Below are 18,188 nucleotides of genomic sequence, written 5' to 3' on the forward strand. Positions count from 1 at the left end.
TGATTCTAAGAGATGGACGACACTATCACCCTCTACATTTGGAAATTGAAGATATAAGAGCTCTACTCTTTGACAACTGGACAGTGGAGCTTTTCCATTCCTACTGAGAATGCATTAGATGTGTTCATTTTATGGCTAAGGATGCTCAAAATAGTGATTAGGATATGTTGTTATTCTCTAGACGCCCTCCGGGTTGTTTTGTTTTTTATTTTGATGATCTTAACGGGTCCTCCAGGGCCTCTGATCAGTGACTTGTAATCCTTTCAAGCTGTGCAGCTTGCCTTTCTATTAAAAATATACAAGAAGTCACCATTCCTTTCAAGTTTGATATAAGCCAAAAAAAAAAAAAATGATGCCTCACCATAGCCGCTCATCTCCTTCATCTTACGTCTCCCCCAGGAACTTCTTCCTTACCAATCCCTAGAAGGAAGTCAACTACATAGACTCCATCGGAGCACCCAGCCGAAAAGGAGCTCCACCAGGAAGACCGTCCGCGCTGCCATTGCCTTCTACATTTTCGCGGGCGGCACGACGTCGAGAACCAGAAGTGAAGAGGGAAGCGAAATGTTGGCTGTGGAATACAGTGGAAGACGGAGGAAATGTCGTGTTCAGCAATGGCTTCGAGATGTCAAATGGACTTTCTGATCAATTTATAAAAATCCAAACAACAGTTTACCCAAAGCTCGTTTACCAAATATGCCCACATCAAATTGCTGATTTTGTGATTGGAAGAAGGATGCAGGAAAAATGACATCGTCCAACGGCAGAGAAAACAGGAGTGGAAAATCATCTAATCATTGAATTGAACATCAGCTTTCTCAGGCCCAGTTTGGCGTTACTTGATCTGAACTTAGAGATGGATAATAACATACAACAGCGATGTACAACTATATTCATTTATGACTACTCCTTTGAAACAAATTAAATTAAATCATGAAACAAAATGCCCTTTTCTACCAGCACTGACACAAGACAAAGGAAATGCTTATGACAGCTTTTCCCCCTTCCGGATCAACATTTATCCCCCATTGTTTCTTCCATGCAAATTCAATCACACAACAGTCTTGCTGACTCATGGTTGTGAAGGCAACTACATGTCCAGCTGAAGGACATGCTTATATCAAATCTCGCTGATTCTTACAATCGCTTCTTCTTTTTTCCTGATTTTGCTTTGCGATGGCCCCTCTTGAATACTGCTAAAACTTCAATGCTGCATCGAAATGCCAGATAGAACTTACTACCATGCTTGGAGAGGGGAGGGAAAGCTATATGATTAATAGCAGCTAATTTAACATGATGATTGTATCACTGCAAAGCATGGATTTTTCAATGGAAAAAGGAAATGCAATACCCTAGGAACTTAAATAAAACAATGGAGTAGCAGTTGCACTTCTTAAAATTCCAGTTGGTCAAATGCTTATTAATCTACTGAATATTTCCTGTAGATATCTCTCAGGTGGCAAAAGGCTTGAATTCAGACTTCTGCCCAACTAGCAAGTCAAGAATACACGATGTCTGAAAGTCATATTATACACACACACATTCTTCTATCTAATACCTATCCAAGCATCTCTAATATATGTTAAATTTGCTTTAGTCTATTATATAGATTTGGGCAAATTTTCATTTTATTAAAGAAATATGGTTCAAGTCTGGGCCTTATACATGGGCTTCGACCACTATTTGACCTTTAAAAACATATCAAAATTAAGGCTTACGAAAGCTTACTGGACTATGCCCAAACCAAGCCAGATCCATAAGGTGTAGTTCTAAAACATTTCTTTCACTTTGATGAAATATATTTTCGTCTATCTAATAATTACTCAAATCCAAAATTTCCTCAGTAATCAGTAGTCTTCCTATTATTTATATTTTCGTTTGCACTCATTTCTTTCCTTTCTTTTTTTCAGGAAAAAACAAATTAATATATATATATACACTCGTATTTCATATAGCTGCCTATCTGGAAATGCTCAAGGGCTACTGACAAGACATTACAATGCAGACAACTTATATAGCTGACAAATTAATATATATACACTCATATTTCATATAGCTACATCTCTGGAAATGCTCTACTTAAGGGCTACTGTTAAGACATTACAATGCTGACAACCTAATTTATATTCTTTCAGCTATATAGTTATGGACTTTTTTTTGGGGTATGGACATGGAAACTGTCAGTGGAATCGCATCCAAATAAGTAAATAAAGAAAACGGAAAAGCGCTGCAAAGAAGGTGCACAACAAGTACCTTTGGGTGCCAGGAAAAAAATTAAAACCATGGGCTTTCTCCAAGTGCCATGCCTTACTAGACAAAAGTGCTTTGCAGTCCTGTTGACAGTTCGTTGCATTAGCAATAGATACAACTTGGAGAACGGTCAAGCAAGCTTACCCATAAAAATTCACGAATGGAACCATGAAAGTACCTCTTTGAAGCTTTCCCATCCACAACTTATGTATATTAGGGTTTGTGGCAGTGACTGTGTGCTGTCATCCGGAGGCGTTTTGCTTCCAACATGGACTGAAGCTTCCTTAGCACGCAAAACCCAAGGTCTTTTCTCTTCTCTGACTCTGGAGCTTGAGCTGCACTTAACTTTTATTGCGTCAGTAACTGGCATAAGGCAACACTTTCAACATGAACAGGCTTCATAAGTCTACTGAAGAAACAACCTTTCGGATGACGACAACACTCTATGCTCTACTGATGATATATTTTGCAATGTATCAACAAGAGATGCACCTAGTCCTTTTCTAGGAGGATCAATGACAACAACATCTGAGCCCACAAGCCAAGAAAGAGGTTCCTGTACAATTTGAAAATGATTCATGAAATCAGTATTGAACAACACATGACAAGGATAGAAGGTATAAAACTTAAAGCTTTCTTTCTTATCCTTGGAAATAATAACAATTCATGGAAAGCTTTACTCAGATTGATGTGAGAAAAATGCGAAACATAATTTGTTTTAATCATCGCATTCATATAAATTAGAACACTCAAATTTCTGGATTTTTTTTTTTGGCCACTGAAATTTCTGGAGTTGAAACATGGAATGTATGACAAGGTTGCAGATATCCAGTACGGACTTTTGAAGCATCAGCATGATGCCAAGTAATGTTACTCTCAACCGTTGCAGGCAAGCGATCAGCTGTCTTCTCAAAAGATAGTTTCGACTCTTTGTTAATCTCAATGCATTTCACAGATCTGTATGACAACGACCAGAAATATAAATTATTCTAATTCAACATGAAGCAAAAATCTAAAATGCATTTCAAAAGTTCCAAACCATTCAATTCTTGCCTGCACTTTCTTGTAGAAGCTAATGACAAACCAATGACCCCAGCTCCAGCATACAAGTCTGCAACAGATGCTCCATATGGAACATACTTCTGTAGCTTCTGAAGCAAGATATTGAAAGCCTGGAAGAAAGAAAATCAGACCACAGTAATTAAGATTCTCTTAGGTCTCAAGCAACCTTAGATTGGCGTTGCCAATTTCTTATAAGGGTGACCCACAGCTCATATGCAAGCAATGCAACAGCCCAAAAGTTTAGACAAGCAAGACATGAAATTATTCCTTTCATGAATAAGTACATGACGACTCTTGGTGCACAAAAGTATACTGGATGAGAAAGTGCAAACATAGAATGCTTGTTTTCAAGGACCATGCTTCTCTTCCTCATCAGAGGGATTTCCTTTCAGGGCAATAGTTACTAAATCAAAAAATTAATTACACGCACTTGCTGATTGCAAAATAAATTACTAAAAGTCACCAAACCAGGATCTTCACCCGTGTGTTTGCCTGGCCAAAACTGGAAGGAGCCAAGGACACATCAATGCCACCAATACGTTCCCAAAAATCTCTTTCTCCAAGAAGATGTCTCCATCTATTCCCAAAAATGATCTGCACTATCAAGTAAGCATCCACAAGGCATGAATCCAATGAAAACAATTATCCATGTATGAAACTAGACCAGATTCCGTCCAGTAAAAATTAGCCAAGATCTACACTTCAGAAATTCCAAGCAAATATCATATGCATATGTTACAATACAATTACACCTGAAACAAGTACATATCGACATCATTCTCATTCGCCTGAACTTTACATGCTATCATTTTCAAGGAAATACTAAATTCCAAGTCCAGCATCATTTAGTCACAATGAACCAATATCTGATAATGAGATACCGGTCCTTTTTCACTCCATCAAATATTTGAAAACTACTTGCAGGACAGCAGTACTTTGTTCCATCAAAAAACAAAAATGTTGAAGTTTTGACCATAATCAAACGATAAGATTTCTAATTCAGAAGTACGGTAAAGATAAGACATCCTAAGCCATAGTAAATGTAAAAGGGAAAATCTTTCAGTTATTTAACGTTTTACAGGGATGAATTTTATTTGACCAAAAGCACCTCAACAAGTAATAGCCCTAGTCCCAACTTCAGCAGCTATCTTCCGTTTTCAACAATACCAGGTCATCATTTTGGTTCAGAGAAACAGTTTAAACTCACATTGTTTGTGGAAGTCTGGAAATTGGCCCACACAGAGTGAATTAAATGGAAACTGCTTCTTGGGCCACCATTCCCCCAAAGAAACTGCAATCAATAACATCAAATAATCACTTTGTGACTGTGTGAGTGTTTGTGAGTGAGTGAGAGAGAGAGGGAGGAAGCGGCAGAGTCGTAGAGGAGAATCTATTTTGGTCAGAGAAACTAACAGAGGAAGAGAGAGAAAAAGATGGTGGCTAACTTACATTTGCCAATGCGTTGAGTTTGTCCGACCTGGATGAATTTTCGTTTCTTGAATTCCAAACTAAAGTGACCTGTACTTTTCCTGAAACAGTTTGATTTTATAGATTAAATAATGGCAAACAATTTGAAAAAGGAAGTGCCAAACTTCGCATTATTTTGAATAGGATTACCGTTCTTATATCTTTCAGCGGCAGGAAGAGATGTGTTGTAAGTTGTAACGGCCATCTGCACACGCCCGCCAGCGATTAACTTTCAAAGAATTGACAGCTTAAATCGTTGCGTCAATTCAGCATCTACCGTATTCAAATCGATAATTGTTCACCTGAACGTATCGTAAATCACCAGTACCCTCATCTTCATCATATGGCTGAACTTCCACCTCAGTAATACCTGAAAAGAATTGAGGATAGACACAAACAACTTGAAAATCAACTAAATAGACATCCAGACGGCTATGGCAAGGGAAAACCTCGTTTAAGCAGGTCCACGGCAGCATTGATATTAGGATGATGAGCTGCGTAAGGAAGGGATGGGAATAAACACGTTAATAATGTGAATTAAGAAAGTTTAACCAAGAGCTGACGGCAAAGAAGAACGAATAAATCAGATTCACGGACCTTTGCAATCCGGAATGTCAACTACGTTATGAGTACCCTCCTCATAAAGTCCGATGAGAGGTTTCGTTGATGAACCGCGCACAGCCAGTTTTGCACGGCATCTCCAACCCCACTAATAGAAGCACGAAAACCGATACCAAGCGTGAGAAAGGAAAGAGGAAAGCCAAATTGCAAGAATTTTGTAAATGAAGCGGTGAGTAACGGAAATACCAGTTTGCAGCTATCAAATGTGAAATCGGAAACTCCATATTTTTTAAAGAAATTGGTGGCTTCGTCGACTATAATGGGATGATGGAGATTGAACTCGTGCGAGCACCCTGAGCAACTGAAAAATCACGACCGTGAGAAAAAAATTCCGTAGTGTGAGTGAATGTTAGAAACAGATAATGGAGGAAGAGAGTAAAACGTACGATTGAAAGTGTGGGCAATGAAGAGCGCAGGTCAGCGCAGAATGTACGGATGTATTAGGGCTCAGCGGCAAGGTTTGAGGAGAAGGAGGCGGCGGCGAAGGGTGGGTGGCCAAGGCAGCGGTGGCGTGGCAGGTGAAGAGAGGGAAGGAAGGCCGAGTTGAGACAAGGAAGAGGTTCATATTCCACTGTCTCTGAAAACCTGAAGCTGCCTTCGAGCCAGTTCTTGAGTTGCAAGGCGGGAATGGATAACGGTGTGTGGGACACCGACTCGCTGTGAAATATCTTCTCTCGGGGGCAATTTTGATTATTGTAGTTTAGTCTGGGCTCGGCCCGTCGAAGAATGAACATAAGGCTAGGCTGGCAACGGATTCATTTCAGGTCCTCAATCAGGGTTGTCATCTCTTAGGCTCTGTTTGGTTGGAGTTAAATGGAGAGAAGGGGAGAGATATTATTTCTTTCATTTGATTAAAAATTTTTGGAGGGCTCCCCTCCCTTTATTTTGGATCCCTCTAAATTGGGGCATTTTTGAGGGGGAGCTAAACTTGTTGACTAATTTATCCTCATTGTTTTTATGATATTTCCATATTGCCCTTAAAACACCTTGACCAATCTACCACGCTAGGTTCCTTTCCTCGCAAATCTTGGTCTATCTTGGCTTTCTTTGCATTTTTGGATCTGGTCTGGAGCATTCGAAGCCTCGCCGTGTGTCATCATCGAAGTGGTAGGAGCTCCCACCGCGCGTCATCCCGTCAAGTCAGACTCTTCGAAGCTCTCCATATGTCGTTAGGTCAGATTCTTCCTCACAGATGCTCGGTCTATCTTTGCTTTAAATTAATCTGCTTGATTTGTGTTTGATTTGAGCTTCGTCTTGGTTTTCTTCATTCGATTCATCGTGGTTTTCTTCTTCGTTTCGTTCTGATTTATCTTTTATTGTTTTGAGATTGTCTGCTTCGAAGCTTCTGAGATTCATCTTCTTCAAACCTTTCTTGCCTTTTCCTGTTCTAAGATTTATCCTGTTCTGAGATTTATTGAGTATGAAATTAGGAAAATGAAATGAAAATGAGCAAAGAATAGCGAGAATAGTGAGCAGAGAACAGTGAGTAATCTTATTCTGAGAATAGCGAGTAATCCTGTTTTGAGATTTATCTTGTTCTAAAATTAATCTTTGAAGCTTATATGATGTTTGCTCATTCTGAGAATAGCAGAGAATAATGAGCAGAGAATAGTGAGTAATCCTATTCTGAGATGCATTAATCTGTGCTGGTAGAACCTGAGTGAGTGTATATTGATGTTTATTGATGTTCAAACATAAAAGCATATTGATCTGTGCTCATAGAACCCGACTAGATGTTTATTGATGTATATTGATCTGTGCTCGTAGTATTATTTAGCTTCTGAGATCTATCTTCTTCGAACCCGACTAGAGTATATTGATGTATGCTGAGCATGCAAGAATCTCTTCCTTTTTCGGTTTTACCATTCTAGGATGATACTGTGGAAGGAAATTAACAATGAAGTCTATGTTAATCTCCATTCTTCCTTCAGAGTTAGCAAGACTAAGAACCAAATTGAAAATTTTCTTCTACCTTTGATGGAGTAAAGCCTGATTAAATTCTTAGCCATTTTTTCTTTAATACAAGTTGAATGTATATCTAGATATAAAATTAGATTGAAAGCATTTCCTCCCATGTAATATATATATATATATATATATGATCATTGTTTTCTGCTGATGAAACTGAATCTTTTGCTATTATTTATGATAATTGTGGCTTGTTTATTGATTTTCATTATTCTTTTTGGTTACTTTGTTAGATGAGTAAGGAATCTGAATATCTTTTACTGGTGTAACATTGGTTTGAATTGCATCGAAGAGTATTAGCTCTTCTTGCTTGTGTCCTTGTAAAAGTATGTGTAAGTGAGATGTGTTTGAAAAAAATAAGTTACAGTTTGAGTGGCAAGAAAGAAATGGTGCGTGATGAAATAATGAGTCGAATTAGTGATTGTTCATCTAGTTAAAATATCATTAGAATGACTTCTAGAACTTTTTTAGAATTATGTGGTATATTAGAAAGAAAGGCTGGCCTGCAACCCACATGATGGTCAAATATAGAAGAAATAGTTAGAAAAACTCTATATATATTGACACACAATGCAAAAAATCATGAAATGAATTTTTGATTTAAGCATTCTGGTGAGACAATTAGTCACCATTTTCATCAAGGTTTGACAGCTATCATTGACTTAGAAGAAAAATTTCTTGTTCAACCTAATGGCACAACCATTCCTCATGAAATTGAAAAAGATAAGAAATTCTTATCATATTTTAAGAATTATGTCGGTGCTATTGATGGAACACATATACGAGTCAAGGTGCCTTCTTTAGATGCACTAAGATACCGTGGTAGGAAGGAATTCCTGATATAGAACGTGTTAGCAGCATGTACATTTGATCTAAAGTTCACTTAAGTGCTCCTTGGATGGGAAGGTACTGTATCTGATTCAAGAATCATTAAAAATGCATTAACACGAGAAGATAGGCTTATAATTCCTGAAGGTAAATATTTTACCAATTTTGATAAAGTTTATATTTGTGATTGTAAAATTATTATAGTAATTATTTTCCTTTATGGTAGGTAAATATTACCTTGTCAATGCTGGATTCATATTAACAAGAGGACTTATAACACCTTAATAGGAAGTCCGCTATCATTTGAAAGAATATTCAAAACGGAATTCCCCCCTAAATTATAGAGAGTTATTTAACCTTCGACATGCAAAGTTACGCAATGCCATTGCACGTGCTTTTGGTGTTTTGAAAAAAAGATTTTCCATTCTATCTAATGCAACCGAACCTATATATGGAATCAAAGCCTAAAAAATGATAATATATGTATGTTGCATTCTTCATAACTTCCTTGTGAGTATGGACCACCCTATTGAAGATCTTTTAAAGGAAGTTGATGTTATCCTTGCAAGAGGAAACCATTCAAATGATAATAACCATACTCAAAGAGGGGATAATAATGAGGCTGCTCAAGGTGAACTTATTAGAGAAAATATAGCCAATCAGATGTGGGCAGATTATTAGGAACATCTGGCTGCTCTTGAGGATGAACTTGATGATTAAAATTTTATTTTCTCAATAAGTTAGAATCTGTTGTATTATTATAGACATTGAAATATATTGTATTATACATTGACTTATATTGAGTTTAATTGAGGTTTGATTAGACATTGAAATTTCTTGTTTTATTGACTTTTATTTGCTTTGTATTATTTGTTTAGTTTGATATTGAAATTTGATTAGCTTTTCACATTGGCATTGGTATTATGTGATTATGTTGTTATGTGATAGGATCACACCAAACAATAATAAGGAGACATTGAACTGGACAAGATTAATGGATGATGTCCTTGTTGATGCTTTTATGAATGAATATAATGAAGGTCATAAAATTAATGGCACTTTACTACTACAGCTTATGATAATAAATGTAAATATTTGAGTGCTTTGTTTGGTAAACAAATTGACAAGGAAAAAGTAAAAAATTGATGGAAAACTTTAAAGAGAAACTTTTTAGATGTTTATGACATTGTCAAAAGTTTGAGTAGGTTCGCTTAGAATTCAATAACTCAAGTATGAGATGTTGAGCCTGAAGTTTGGGATGTATTAATTGAGGTAAATTTCTTACATATGCATTGATTATATTATTCTTTTGTAATTTCCTACATATTCATAGTTATACTTGTTTAATAGTCTTTGAAAATGGAAAAGTGTGCATTTGCAATTGAATTGCTTTTGTAATTTCACATGTTTCAGGCTAGACCTAAAGCAACATTATGGAGAACTACTCCTTTTTCAAACTATGAAAAAATGATGATATTATATGAAGTAGATAGAGCTAATGGAGATGGGGGTGAGACAGCACGTGAATGGAGAAAGAGACGTCGTTCTCAAGAAGAAGTCACTAAAACTATCAATGACATTAACAATATTGTCTCACAAAATAGAGCCATAATTAATGTTGAGCTTGATGGACAAGAAAACTCATCGGGGTAAGAAAACTCATCTGACTAAGAGCACTCACCCATTATTAATAGTGCATGTAGCAAGAAGACAAAAAGAGTGTTTAAGGAGAAGGAGGCTAGTTTAAATAAGTTGACGGGAGCAGTGTTCTCTATGGCTAAGGCAATTCAATAAGGAAATGTGATGATAGGATGAAGTTTCAAGAAGGTGCCTCAATTGTCAGGTGAAAAAATTTGAAAAATGCTTGAAGAGTGTGAAATTGATGTTGCAAGATTACCTCACATATATTGGTTTCTTATGGTTGATAATGATAGGCTTAGAGTAGCAACTCAATGTCTAGCACCAGTGCGAAAGGAAGTGATAATGAGGATGTTTTATAGTTTTAATTAGATGATGACTTTTATTGATAATTTTTGTATATTTTATTAGTTAGATGCTCAAAATGTGGTTCTTAAGCATGATCAATATGTTAGATGCTCTTGCCCAATATCTTTTGTTATTAATGATGACAATTATTACTCAATTGATATTAAGGACTAACATTATCTTGTGCAATTATTGGGGGTATAAAATCATTAGTTTCATTGATTTTTTTCACAAAGTATTGTTTAATATCTAGATTAATTTACTAATAAGATTATTTAATAGTATTATTTAATTTACTTATTCGGGGTGAAGAAGTAAAAAAAAATTGATAAGATTACGGTAACTTTTAAGAAAAAATTATACAATTTGAGTTTACATATAAAATTGATTTGTGTGATAAAAGGTTAAAAAATAAAAATATTTTTGTATAAGGGTATAATGATAATTTAATTATTATCTCCCCTCCCCTCCTAAACCAAACAAAAGATCATTAAAAACCCCTCCCCTCCCCTCCCCTCTAATCAAACCAAATAAAGTATTTTAAAAATCCTCCCTCCCCCCAAACCAAACATAGCCTTAAATTTTTAGGTTAGAAATGCACTATGCACTATCTAAGAAAGAAAATGGTTAAACTAATAGACTCAAACTTAAAACTCAAAAATCAACAAAAGTTGGCTTACAGTCATAAGCTTATAAAATCAACTCTCGATGCTAATATAAAAACTTTATTAGTGAGCAAGCTATAAACATCTTTATAAGTACTCATTAAACTTGAAGACATGCCATAATCTTGATGAACTTTCAAGATTTAATTCTCCTAAATTTTTTGTTGCCAAAAAAATTTAAACCCAAAAAATAAAATAAGATAATATTAATAATGGTGGATTTTGATTTTGGAGGCTTATCTCTTGTGAGTTTTGAAAGACCTGCATATTTTTAATGCCCAAAAATTATGTGAAATATAAATATTTTTTTCTCTGAAATATGACATTGATTTATTCTGAATTTTGGACTCTGGAAAAATAATTTTTAATGATAATCACATTAAATTACAAACAAATTATCAGCAATAACTGTGGCCGATAAAACAAGGAAAATTGTTGGCGTCATTCTTTGCTGCGCGTAAGAAGCTTTCAAAGGTTAAAAATAATTTAAAAAGGCAAGTGCAAGGTTTGGATATGTTCAGTGATGACTGATCTGGTTGCCTCATAGGTAATGGAAGAGCATTTATTAGAAGATTTTCTACATTAACTAATAGAAAAGAATAGGTAGAGCTGGAAAGAAAATCCTCATACGAGTTTGTTTATGATCGTCATCAAAAGCTTAACGGATTAACATCCACAAATGTCGATGCGGAGAATGATCATGGTATCATGCATCATGATCATCATCAACCAAAAATGCCGCTAGCTTCTATTGATTTTCTCTAATAAAGATAACTACGACCTCAAAGGTCATCATCATTAGTTATATGACTGCAGGATCAATCATCAGTACCGAAGTAGCGATCACCAAACTCGCCCATTCCAGGGATTACACGGAACTCTTCATTTAGGCCAACGTCAATCTCGGATGTTACAATTTTCAAGGACGGAAACCTTTTACACACACAGCGGATTCCCTCAGGTGCCTGAATTCAGGAAGATACCCATTAGGATCGGTGTATGTTTAAGACTTGGAGAAAAAAGTAAATAAAGAATAATTACAATCACATCTACAGAAAAAGAAAGGCATCAAAACTCACAGAGATGAGATTCAGGAATATTATGTGGGATTCTGGAACTCCTTTCTGAATGAGCAACTCAATTGCTTGGCTTGCAGAATTACCTACAATACAAGTTTTCATAACCAGTGTTCAACAGCCTGAAAGATGTAAACTTGAATACTTTCAGTAACCATTGCATAGGAAAGATTCAAACCAATAAACTATCCACGACTGGATAGTTTCATGCAGGCTCCCTCAACATTATTATTGGATATAATTTAAGCGTTGAGCCTAAAGTCAATCGTGAAAAGTTGATAATTCATTGTTATGTAAACCAGATTAAGTGATAAGGCTTTCAAGTTTTAGACCTTCATCTTTTACCTTCTATCCAATACAATCACTATAATATTCTTTTGGTAATACAATTTTCCCGTCGCCTGCTCCTTCTAGAAGAAAATGGTCTTCCATTTTAGAAAATAACATCATTAAAAATTTACATGCTAGATTGTTGGTAAACAAATAAAAAATAAAAAAATTTACATGCTAGATTGCTGATGCTACCACGCTTTTGGAAATAACCCGAAGTGGACCACGTTACATTCTTTCTAGGCTACCAATTCTTTCAGCATGCCAAATCCCAAGAATTTAAAGTAAGGAGTCAAAAGGTGGTTTTATTTGCTATCATAGATATCTCAGGAGGGAAAGCATATGCAAAAATGAAATATGACACAGTAAAGCAGAGCAATAAATAAAGGAAGTTTCAAATTATTGAGAGTATAAGAGCACCTGTAGCAAGGACAGGGTCAAGAAGCAAAATATGACGTTCTGAAATGTCCTGGGGAAGCTTCTCGTATATTAGCTGCTCAGAAGAGCAAAATATTTGAAGTTAAATATGTATCACGCGTGCATACTTTTATAACCGATAGAAGGGAGGTCAATTTGTTCAAATAAAGTTACTAACCTGTTTTCCATAGTCTCCATCTCGGTGAATCAGAATTTTGCCTATTTTAATACCTTTACAACATGCACGTAATGCATTTTCCATGCTCTCACCACTATCATTCCCAAAAAAAAAAAAAAAGGAGAAATATTCATCTTTTTTCTGAATAAGAGAAATATCCATCTGTAGAGGAACTGCCTAAACAAGTGCAGTAGAGAATGATTCCAAGTAAGCATTAAGATTCAAAATTCTCACTGCATGGTTAACGCATAAACAATGAGAACCCATGATTAATTAGATATTGGAGTTACCAAAATTAATACCTGGTTCAAAGCTCACCTTCGAACAATTGAAACACCACATAATTTCTTGCAGAAGTCAACTCCAGTATAGATAGATCCTGCAAAATAAAGTGGAATTCTAGGTTTAAATATTTCTTGTCATATGAAAATTTACAATAAAAGGATTGAAATCTTGTAATGCATACATGCCAGCACCCAGATAAGGATGCCTATACCCTTATATAGGCACAAAATACAATGTGAAAAGACACAATTCTGAATGCTCCCAGACCACAAGAAATTTTTTAAGCTGTACAATCAATTAACAAACCAATATTGGAGAAAATTACAGAGCTGCATTTCACTCATACTCAAAACTGACGTGCATCAGATTCCAATGTAGTTCTGTGACAAAATATACATATAGAGAACAGGACCTAAAAGGAGGGAAAGAAAAAAAAATTGTCCTTATTGGTTCAAATTAAAACTATAAGTGAAACAAAAATCCTTGAAAGTACCCACTATGCATATATGAGGTTTAGAACAAGATTGTTGGTAAAACCTAGTCCTTAAATTTAATGTCAACTTGTATCCATAATGATTACTCAACTAAACAGTATTGGAGGTGATCAGCGATTGTAAGATATATATCCAGACGTAGATCTACTTCCATTGCATATTTACCAGAAATGTTGCAGTGTTCAAAGCATCGTTCCCACTTCCAAAGCAAGAGAAGAAAAATGAAAATTGCAAAGATACATAATTACCTGTTGGCGTAACTACTTGCTTTTCAGTGAATGGCAAATGCCCAAGGCCATGCTCAACAACCTGATAATGAAGATATCAACATAGGCAGTCATGTCCATAGTTCGGAGTATTAAAAGAAGTGAGAAGCCAATCGAGTATAAAGTTAAGCAGAGGCATATAGTACCAGCCGTATAAGTCTATCTGAGTAAAATGCAAAATCATGCTTTGATATGTCTCGATCACGAATCAATGTATGCATTCCTCGGATCTGAAATTTATCAGCATAAATGGTGAATGACCACGTATAGATGTAATAACTCATCACAGCATCTTACAGCTTGTAAACAGAAAAGAGAATTGCCGAACTCTACCATTAATCACTATACAGATTATCTATGCTCCTTTCTTTTTGGAACCAGGAAGGGATTTTCCACCTTCTTTAATCCTAATCTATGTAATCTATATGATGTAACTTTAGACTTTCTGGTGGCAGCACATGGCTTCTGAAATTGGTTATCCTAAACTATTTTCTTTACCACATTAATTATGCACAAACCCATCTCCTATTTCACGATCCACATTAATTATGCACAAACCCATCTCCTATTTCACGATTTCATCCATTATCATCTCCTCATGTCTGGAAAAAAAAAAAATTCTTCTTTTATTAGGATGTCTGAAATGAAGAATAGAATTATTTATTAAAAAGGTGATGCTTTCACCCATAAAGTACATCAATACCTGGAATGTTGACAGAATAACATACAGATTAGAGTATATCTTGCACATATCATGTTGACCAAGTTTGGTCTGGATATGTTGTACAATAAGATCAATGGCAACATGATTATCACTTCCTCGTGGAATGATCACATCAGCATACTTTTTTGATGGATGAATAAAATCATCAAAGGAAGGCTTGACAAACTTTGCATACTGCAGTGGACAATCATGAATCAACGTTTGGACAATTAGGCACAATAAATTGTGATTAATTACCTCTCATGGGGACTATGAAATAATGATTCTATTGACAGATGCGAATTTTATCGAAAAGCAAAGCATTTATATGAAAAAAGAAAAGGTCCTATCCATGGTAATGGCAAGAAAGTACTTGGTCAAACACTGCGCTTACCTGTTCAAGAACAGAGCTTACATCCCTACCTCTTTCCACTGTATCACGTCTAATTCTACGAGCAAGCCTTACATCCGCATCTAGAAGAAATCAATGAACAAATATAATTTTAGTGAGATCCAGATAGATGGGTAGTGTTATTGCTAGTTCATTACCTACAAAAAGAAAAGGAAAAAATTTGCATCCTTATGTTTTCTACTACTGAATACAAATGTGATTACATTTACTCTTGATAAGACAAGGACCTCGGATCTATCCAATTGGAATATGAAATGAAATTGATGGAAAACGTGAATCTTCATGAACTCATAAATGCATCACGCCATTACAGCCGTTAAACCATTGAGCCGAAACCATGCTTCTGCTATAGCAATCAAAGCGTATATTGGCAATCTAAATTTCGGATTGAAACTTTGGTCACCTTTATCACTTCATAGCTCAGTCCATGCTCAACTTGTAAAGGAGTTATATTTTGTATAGGTATTTTCTAGAAGTTTATTATTTCTATATTTTTAAACAAATTATAAATATAAGCTTCCAAGTATTCAGCCAAGCCTTATATAACATAGGAACCTAACAAAGGTAACTCGCAGCGCTAGAAAAGGGGGGAAAAGTGACGAAAATCATGACAAGAAGAGATGCAAAAGATGGAAAATTATTTGTCATATTTAATAATATGGACACAATTCTCTCTAGCACATGGGCCATTATCAGAAAGTAGAGAGGAAGATAGAAATGGATCAAACCTGAATCAACAAAAATTTTCAGGTTCATCAGATCACGAACACGTTGGTCATGGAAAACAAGGATTCCCTCTAATATAATGACATCAGAAGCATTGACCTAAGCAAATAATGTCAACAATAATTTGGCAAAGGGAAAGTAAGAAAAATAAAACATTGGTCCAGAAAGATAAAAGTAAGTTAGACAATATGATACATTGTGAAGCTCAGGTGCTCACAAAGTATGACAAGAGATTAACAGATTTGACATGTTCTACCTGCTACACCAGTACATGTCAAATATATGTTAAGGCATCCTGGTGATTGGACTCATGAAGTGCATAATGGTCATAATGAAAATGCATAAACAATTAAAGACAACACATCATTCAAATTAGAATGAATAAAAAAATTGCGTATTCAGTCAATGAAGGATGAATTTTAAGAGTCAATGATTTAGAATAGAGAAAGGTAGTTGACATGCTTAAACATCAATCTCCCCTTAAACTTTAAGTATCCTATTTACCAAATGCAGGGATATCCTTCAACATGAATTTGACTTGATACCTGTCGGAAACTATCAGTAGAGCGCTGGTGCTTCTTAAAGTCATAAATTGGGACTTGGACGCTGTGGCCGCCTAGGAGCTTTTGCATGCAATCTAAAAGCTGCTCGGTGTCAAAAGCGTCTACGAGTAAAACCAACAGGTAGTTACTAATTAGCGGGGTCTGGAATCAAGAAAAATAAGCTACTATCTCATCAAGTAGTTGAATAAATTTATACGAACTAAAAACGATCAATGCTGATAATTCAAATATATATAGATGCATATTACCTGGATGATCAAAATTGTACTCGTGCACACGTTCCATTTCGGAAGGCGTCAAACCCCGATAAAATGAATCCTAAACACCACGCAAATCAAATAGAACAGAAAAGCAAAAGCGTTAGAATATAATTACCCACGTACGATAAATATTGAACTGATCACACCAAAAAGTTGCCAGGAAAAAAAAAACCAAGATAGAAAACCTGATTGACAAGTACAACTCGATGATCGTGAAGCTGCTGGATAATCATGTCACATACAGTGGTCTTTCCGGAAGCAGTACCTCCAGAAACTCCTGCACATTAAATCCATCAAAACCGTAATATATAGAATTGAAATGAACGTGGCAGCAAATCAGTTCAAAAAACACGAGAATAATGTGAGGGGGAAAAGGGAAAATATCATGCATGGTTAAGACTTAAAAGCAGAATTAGTGACAGAAACATCTGATGGAATTCTTTGCAAGACGCCAAAAGAGATCAAACTTCAAAATGTAATGGAAAATATGAAAATTACCAATAACGAAAGGCTGTTTATGAGAAGAATCATGGGCTAAGGTTGAGGAATCAAGAGCAGAAGCAGAGAAATGATGAATGGGAGACGAATATGGAGAAGGTAGAGATGAACGGAGACCGTCAAGGCGTAGGCCGGAGAAGTGAGGCCCTGAAGCTGCCTCCATCACATAGTCGATCGGAGTCGTCTCCTCCGGCATTGCTTCGCTCTGTTTATGCCACACTTTATCGGTATTGTTTTGTGCGGAGCACGAGCGCTGCGAAAAACTGGGAAAAAAGTTGTAGTCTCGTAACGAGAGCATGAACTCTGCATTTGGTCACTGTTCTCCTGGCGCGCTGGCCTTTTTGTTTTTTTCCCAATTAAGGAAAAAAGCATAAAATTTTTAGCTACTTATACGCACGCTCGTCCGTTTGTCCAAAAGTAAGAAAAACTAGTTTTATTAATCATTAATGTGTTTAAAAAAATCGTATTAATGCTTAAAAATCTAGAATACTTCATTTTTTTCAATATGATACTTGAAAATAAGTGTCTAATTAATCGATTTTTTTAGGAAAAAAAATTGATTTTGATATCAATTATCCAAACACTAAATTTTTCAAAAAATCAATTTTTTCTCAAAGCTTTCAAGGTCAGCTTCTGCGTTGAAATTTACAAAAATATAAAAAAAAATACAAATAAAAACCCATAAAAAAATTATGAGAAAGGCACAAAATTTAATAAAATAAAATTAAATTTTTTTCTCTTCTCTTTTTTTCTTAATAAAATTCAAACTTTTGATCCTTAAAAAAGTTATTAGTATGAGTTACTGTTAACTACTACCCTCCACTTAGCATTTATTATAAAACTAATTCAAATAAAATATTAATTGATAGAAAAAAATTAATTTAATTTAATTTAAATTTAAGGATCATTACAAAAATTATTATAAAGATTCAAAGAGAGAGAGATTTTGTGTCATTTATATGTTACTACATTTTTTATATTGTTAAAATTTTAAGGTAATACTTAATATCTTTGACAAATATAGCTCATATCAATAATGTTATTAGAGATCAATTTATATATTATCATCTTTATTAGTTATTATAAAATTAATATTTGATATTTAAAAATTAAATATTTCTCTTTTATTAAAT

At 35.2% G+C, this 18,188-nt stretch overlaps 2 protein-coding genes across 2 annotated transcripts; both read right to left on the minus strand.

Annotated features, from left to right (window-relative positions):
- Positions 1 to 779: 779 nt before the first annotated feature.
- On the minus strand, positions 780 to 6,130 carry LOC129290343 (uncharacterized). The gene is made up of 15 exons (XM_054927095.1): positions 5,787 to 6,130; positions 5,587 to 5,701; positions 5,377 to 5,488; positions 5,229 to 5,273; positions 5,082 to 5,149; positions 4,930 to 4,984; positions 4,762 to 4,841; positions 4,520 to 4,603; positions 3,793 to 3,906; positions 3,304 to 3,422; positions 3,090 to 3,207; positions 2,673 to 2,806; positions 2,429 to 2,585; positions 2,254 to 2,333; positions 780 to 1,210 (listed from the first exon to the last, which is right to left on the minus strand). Exons 1-15 carry the CDS (start codon positions 5,963 to 5,965, stop codon positions 1,138 to 1,140), a joined length of 1,533 nt encoding a protein of 510 aa, XP_054783070.1. The 5' UTR covers positions 5,966 to 6,130; the 3' UTR covers positions 780 to 1,137.
- Positions 6,131 to 11,451: 5,321 nt separating this feature from the next.
- LOC129288117 (uridine/cytidine kinase UKL1, chloroplastic) lies at positions 11,452 to 17,393 on the minus strand. The gene is made up of 14 exons (XM_054924504.1): positions 17,056 to 17,393; positions 16,743 to 16,834; positions 16,546 to 16,615; positions 16,280 to 16,398; positions 15,737 to 15,833; positions 14,991 to 15,070; positions 14,597 to 14,791; positions 14,040 to 14,123; positions 13,876 to 13,936; positions 13,167 to 13,227; positions 12,849 to 12,942; positions 12,674 to 12,746; positions 11,927 to 12,009; positions 11,452 to 11,812 (listed from the first exon to the last, which is right to left on the minus strand). The coding sequence occupies exons 1-14, from the start codon at positions 17,351 to 17,353 to the stop codon at positions 11,666 to 11,668; spliced, it is 1,554 nt and encodes a 517-aa protein (XP_054780479.1). The 5' UTR covers positions 17,354 to 17,393; the 3' UTR covers positions 11,452 to 11,665.
- Positions 17,394 to 18,188: the final 795 nt, after the last annotated feature.

Source organism: Prosopis cineraria, unplaced genomic scaffold, assembly GCF_029017545.1.
Source record: "Prosopis cineraria cultivar Desert tree isolate PC_DT_omini unplaced genomic scaffold, ASM2901754v1 PC1, whole genome shotgun sequence".
NCBI classification, from domain to species: Eukaryota; Viridiplantae; Streptophyta; class Magnoliopsida; order Fabales; family Fabaceae; genus Prosopis; species Prosopis cineraria.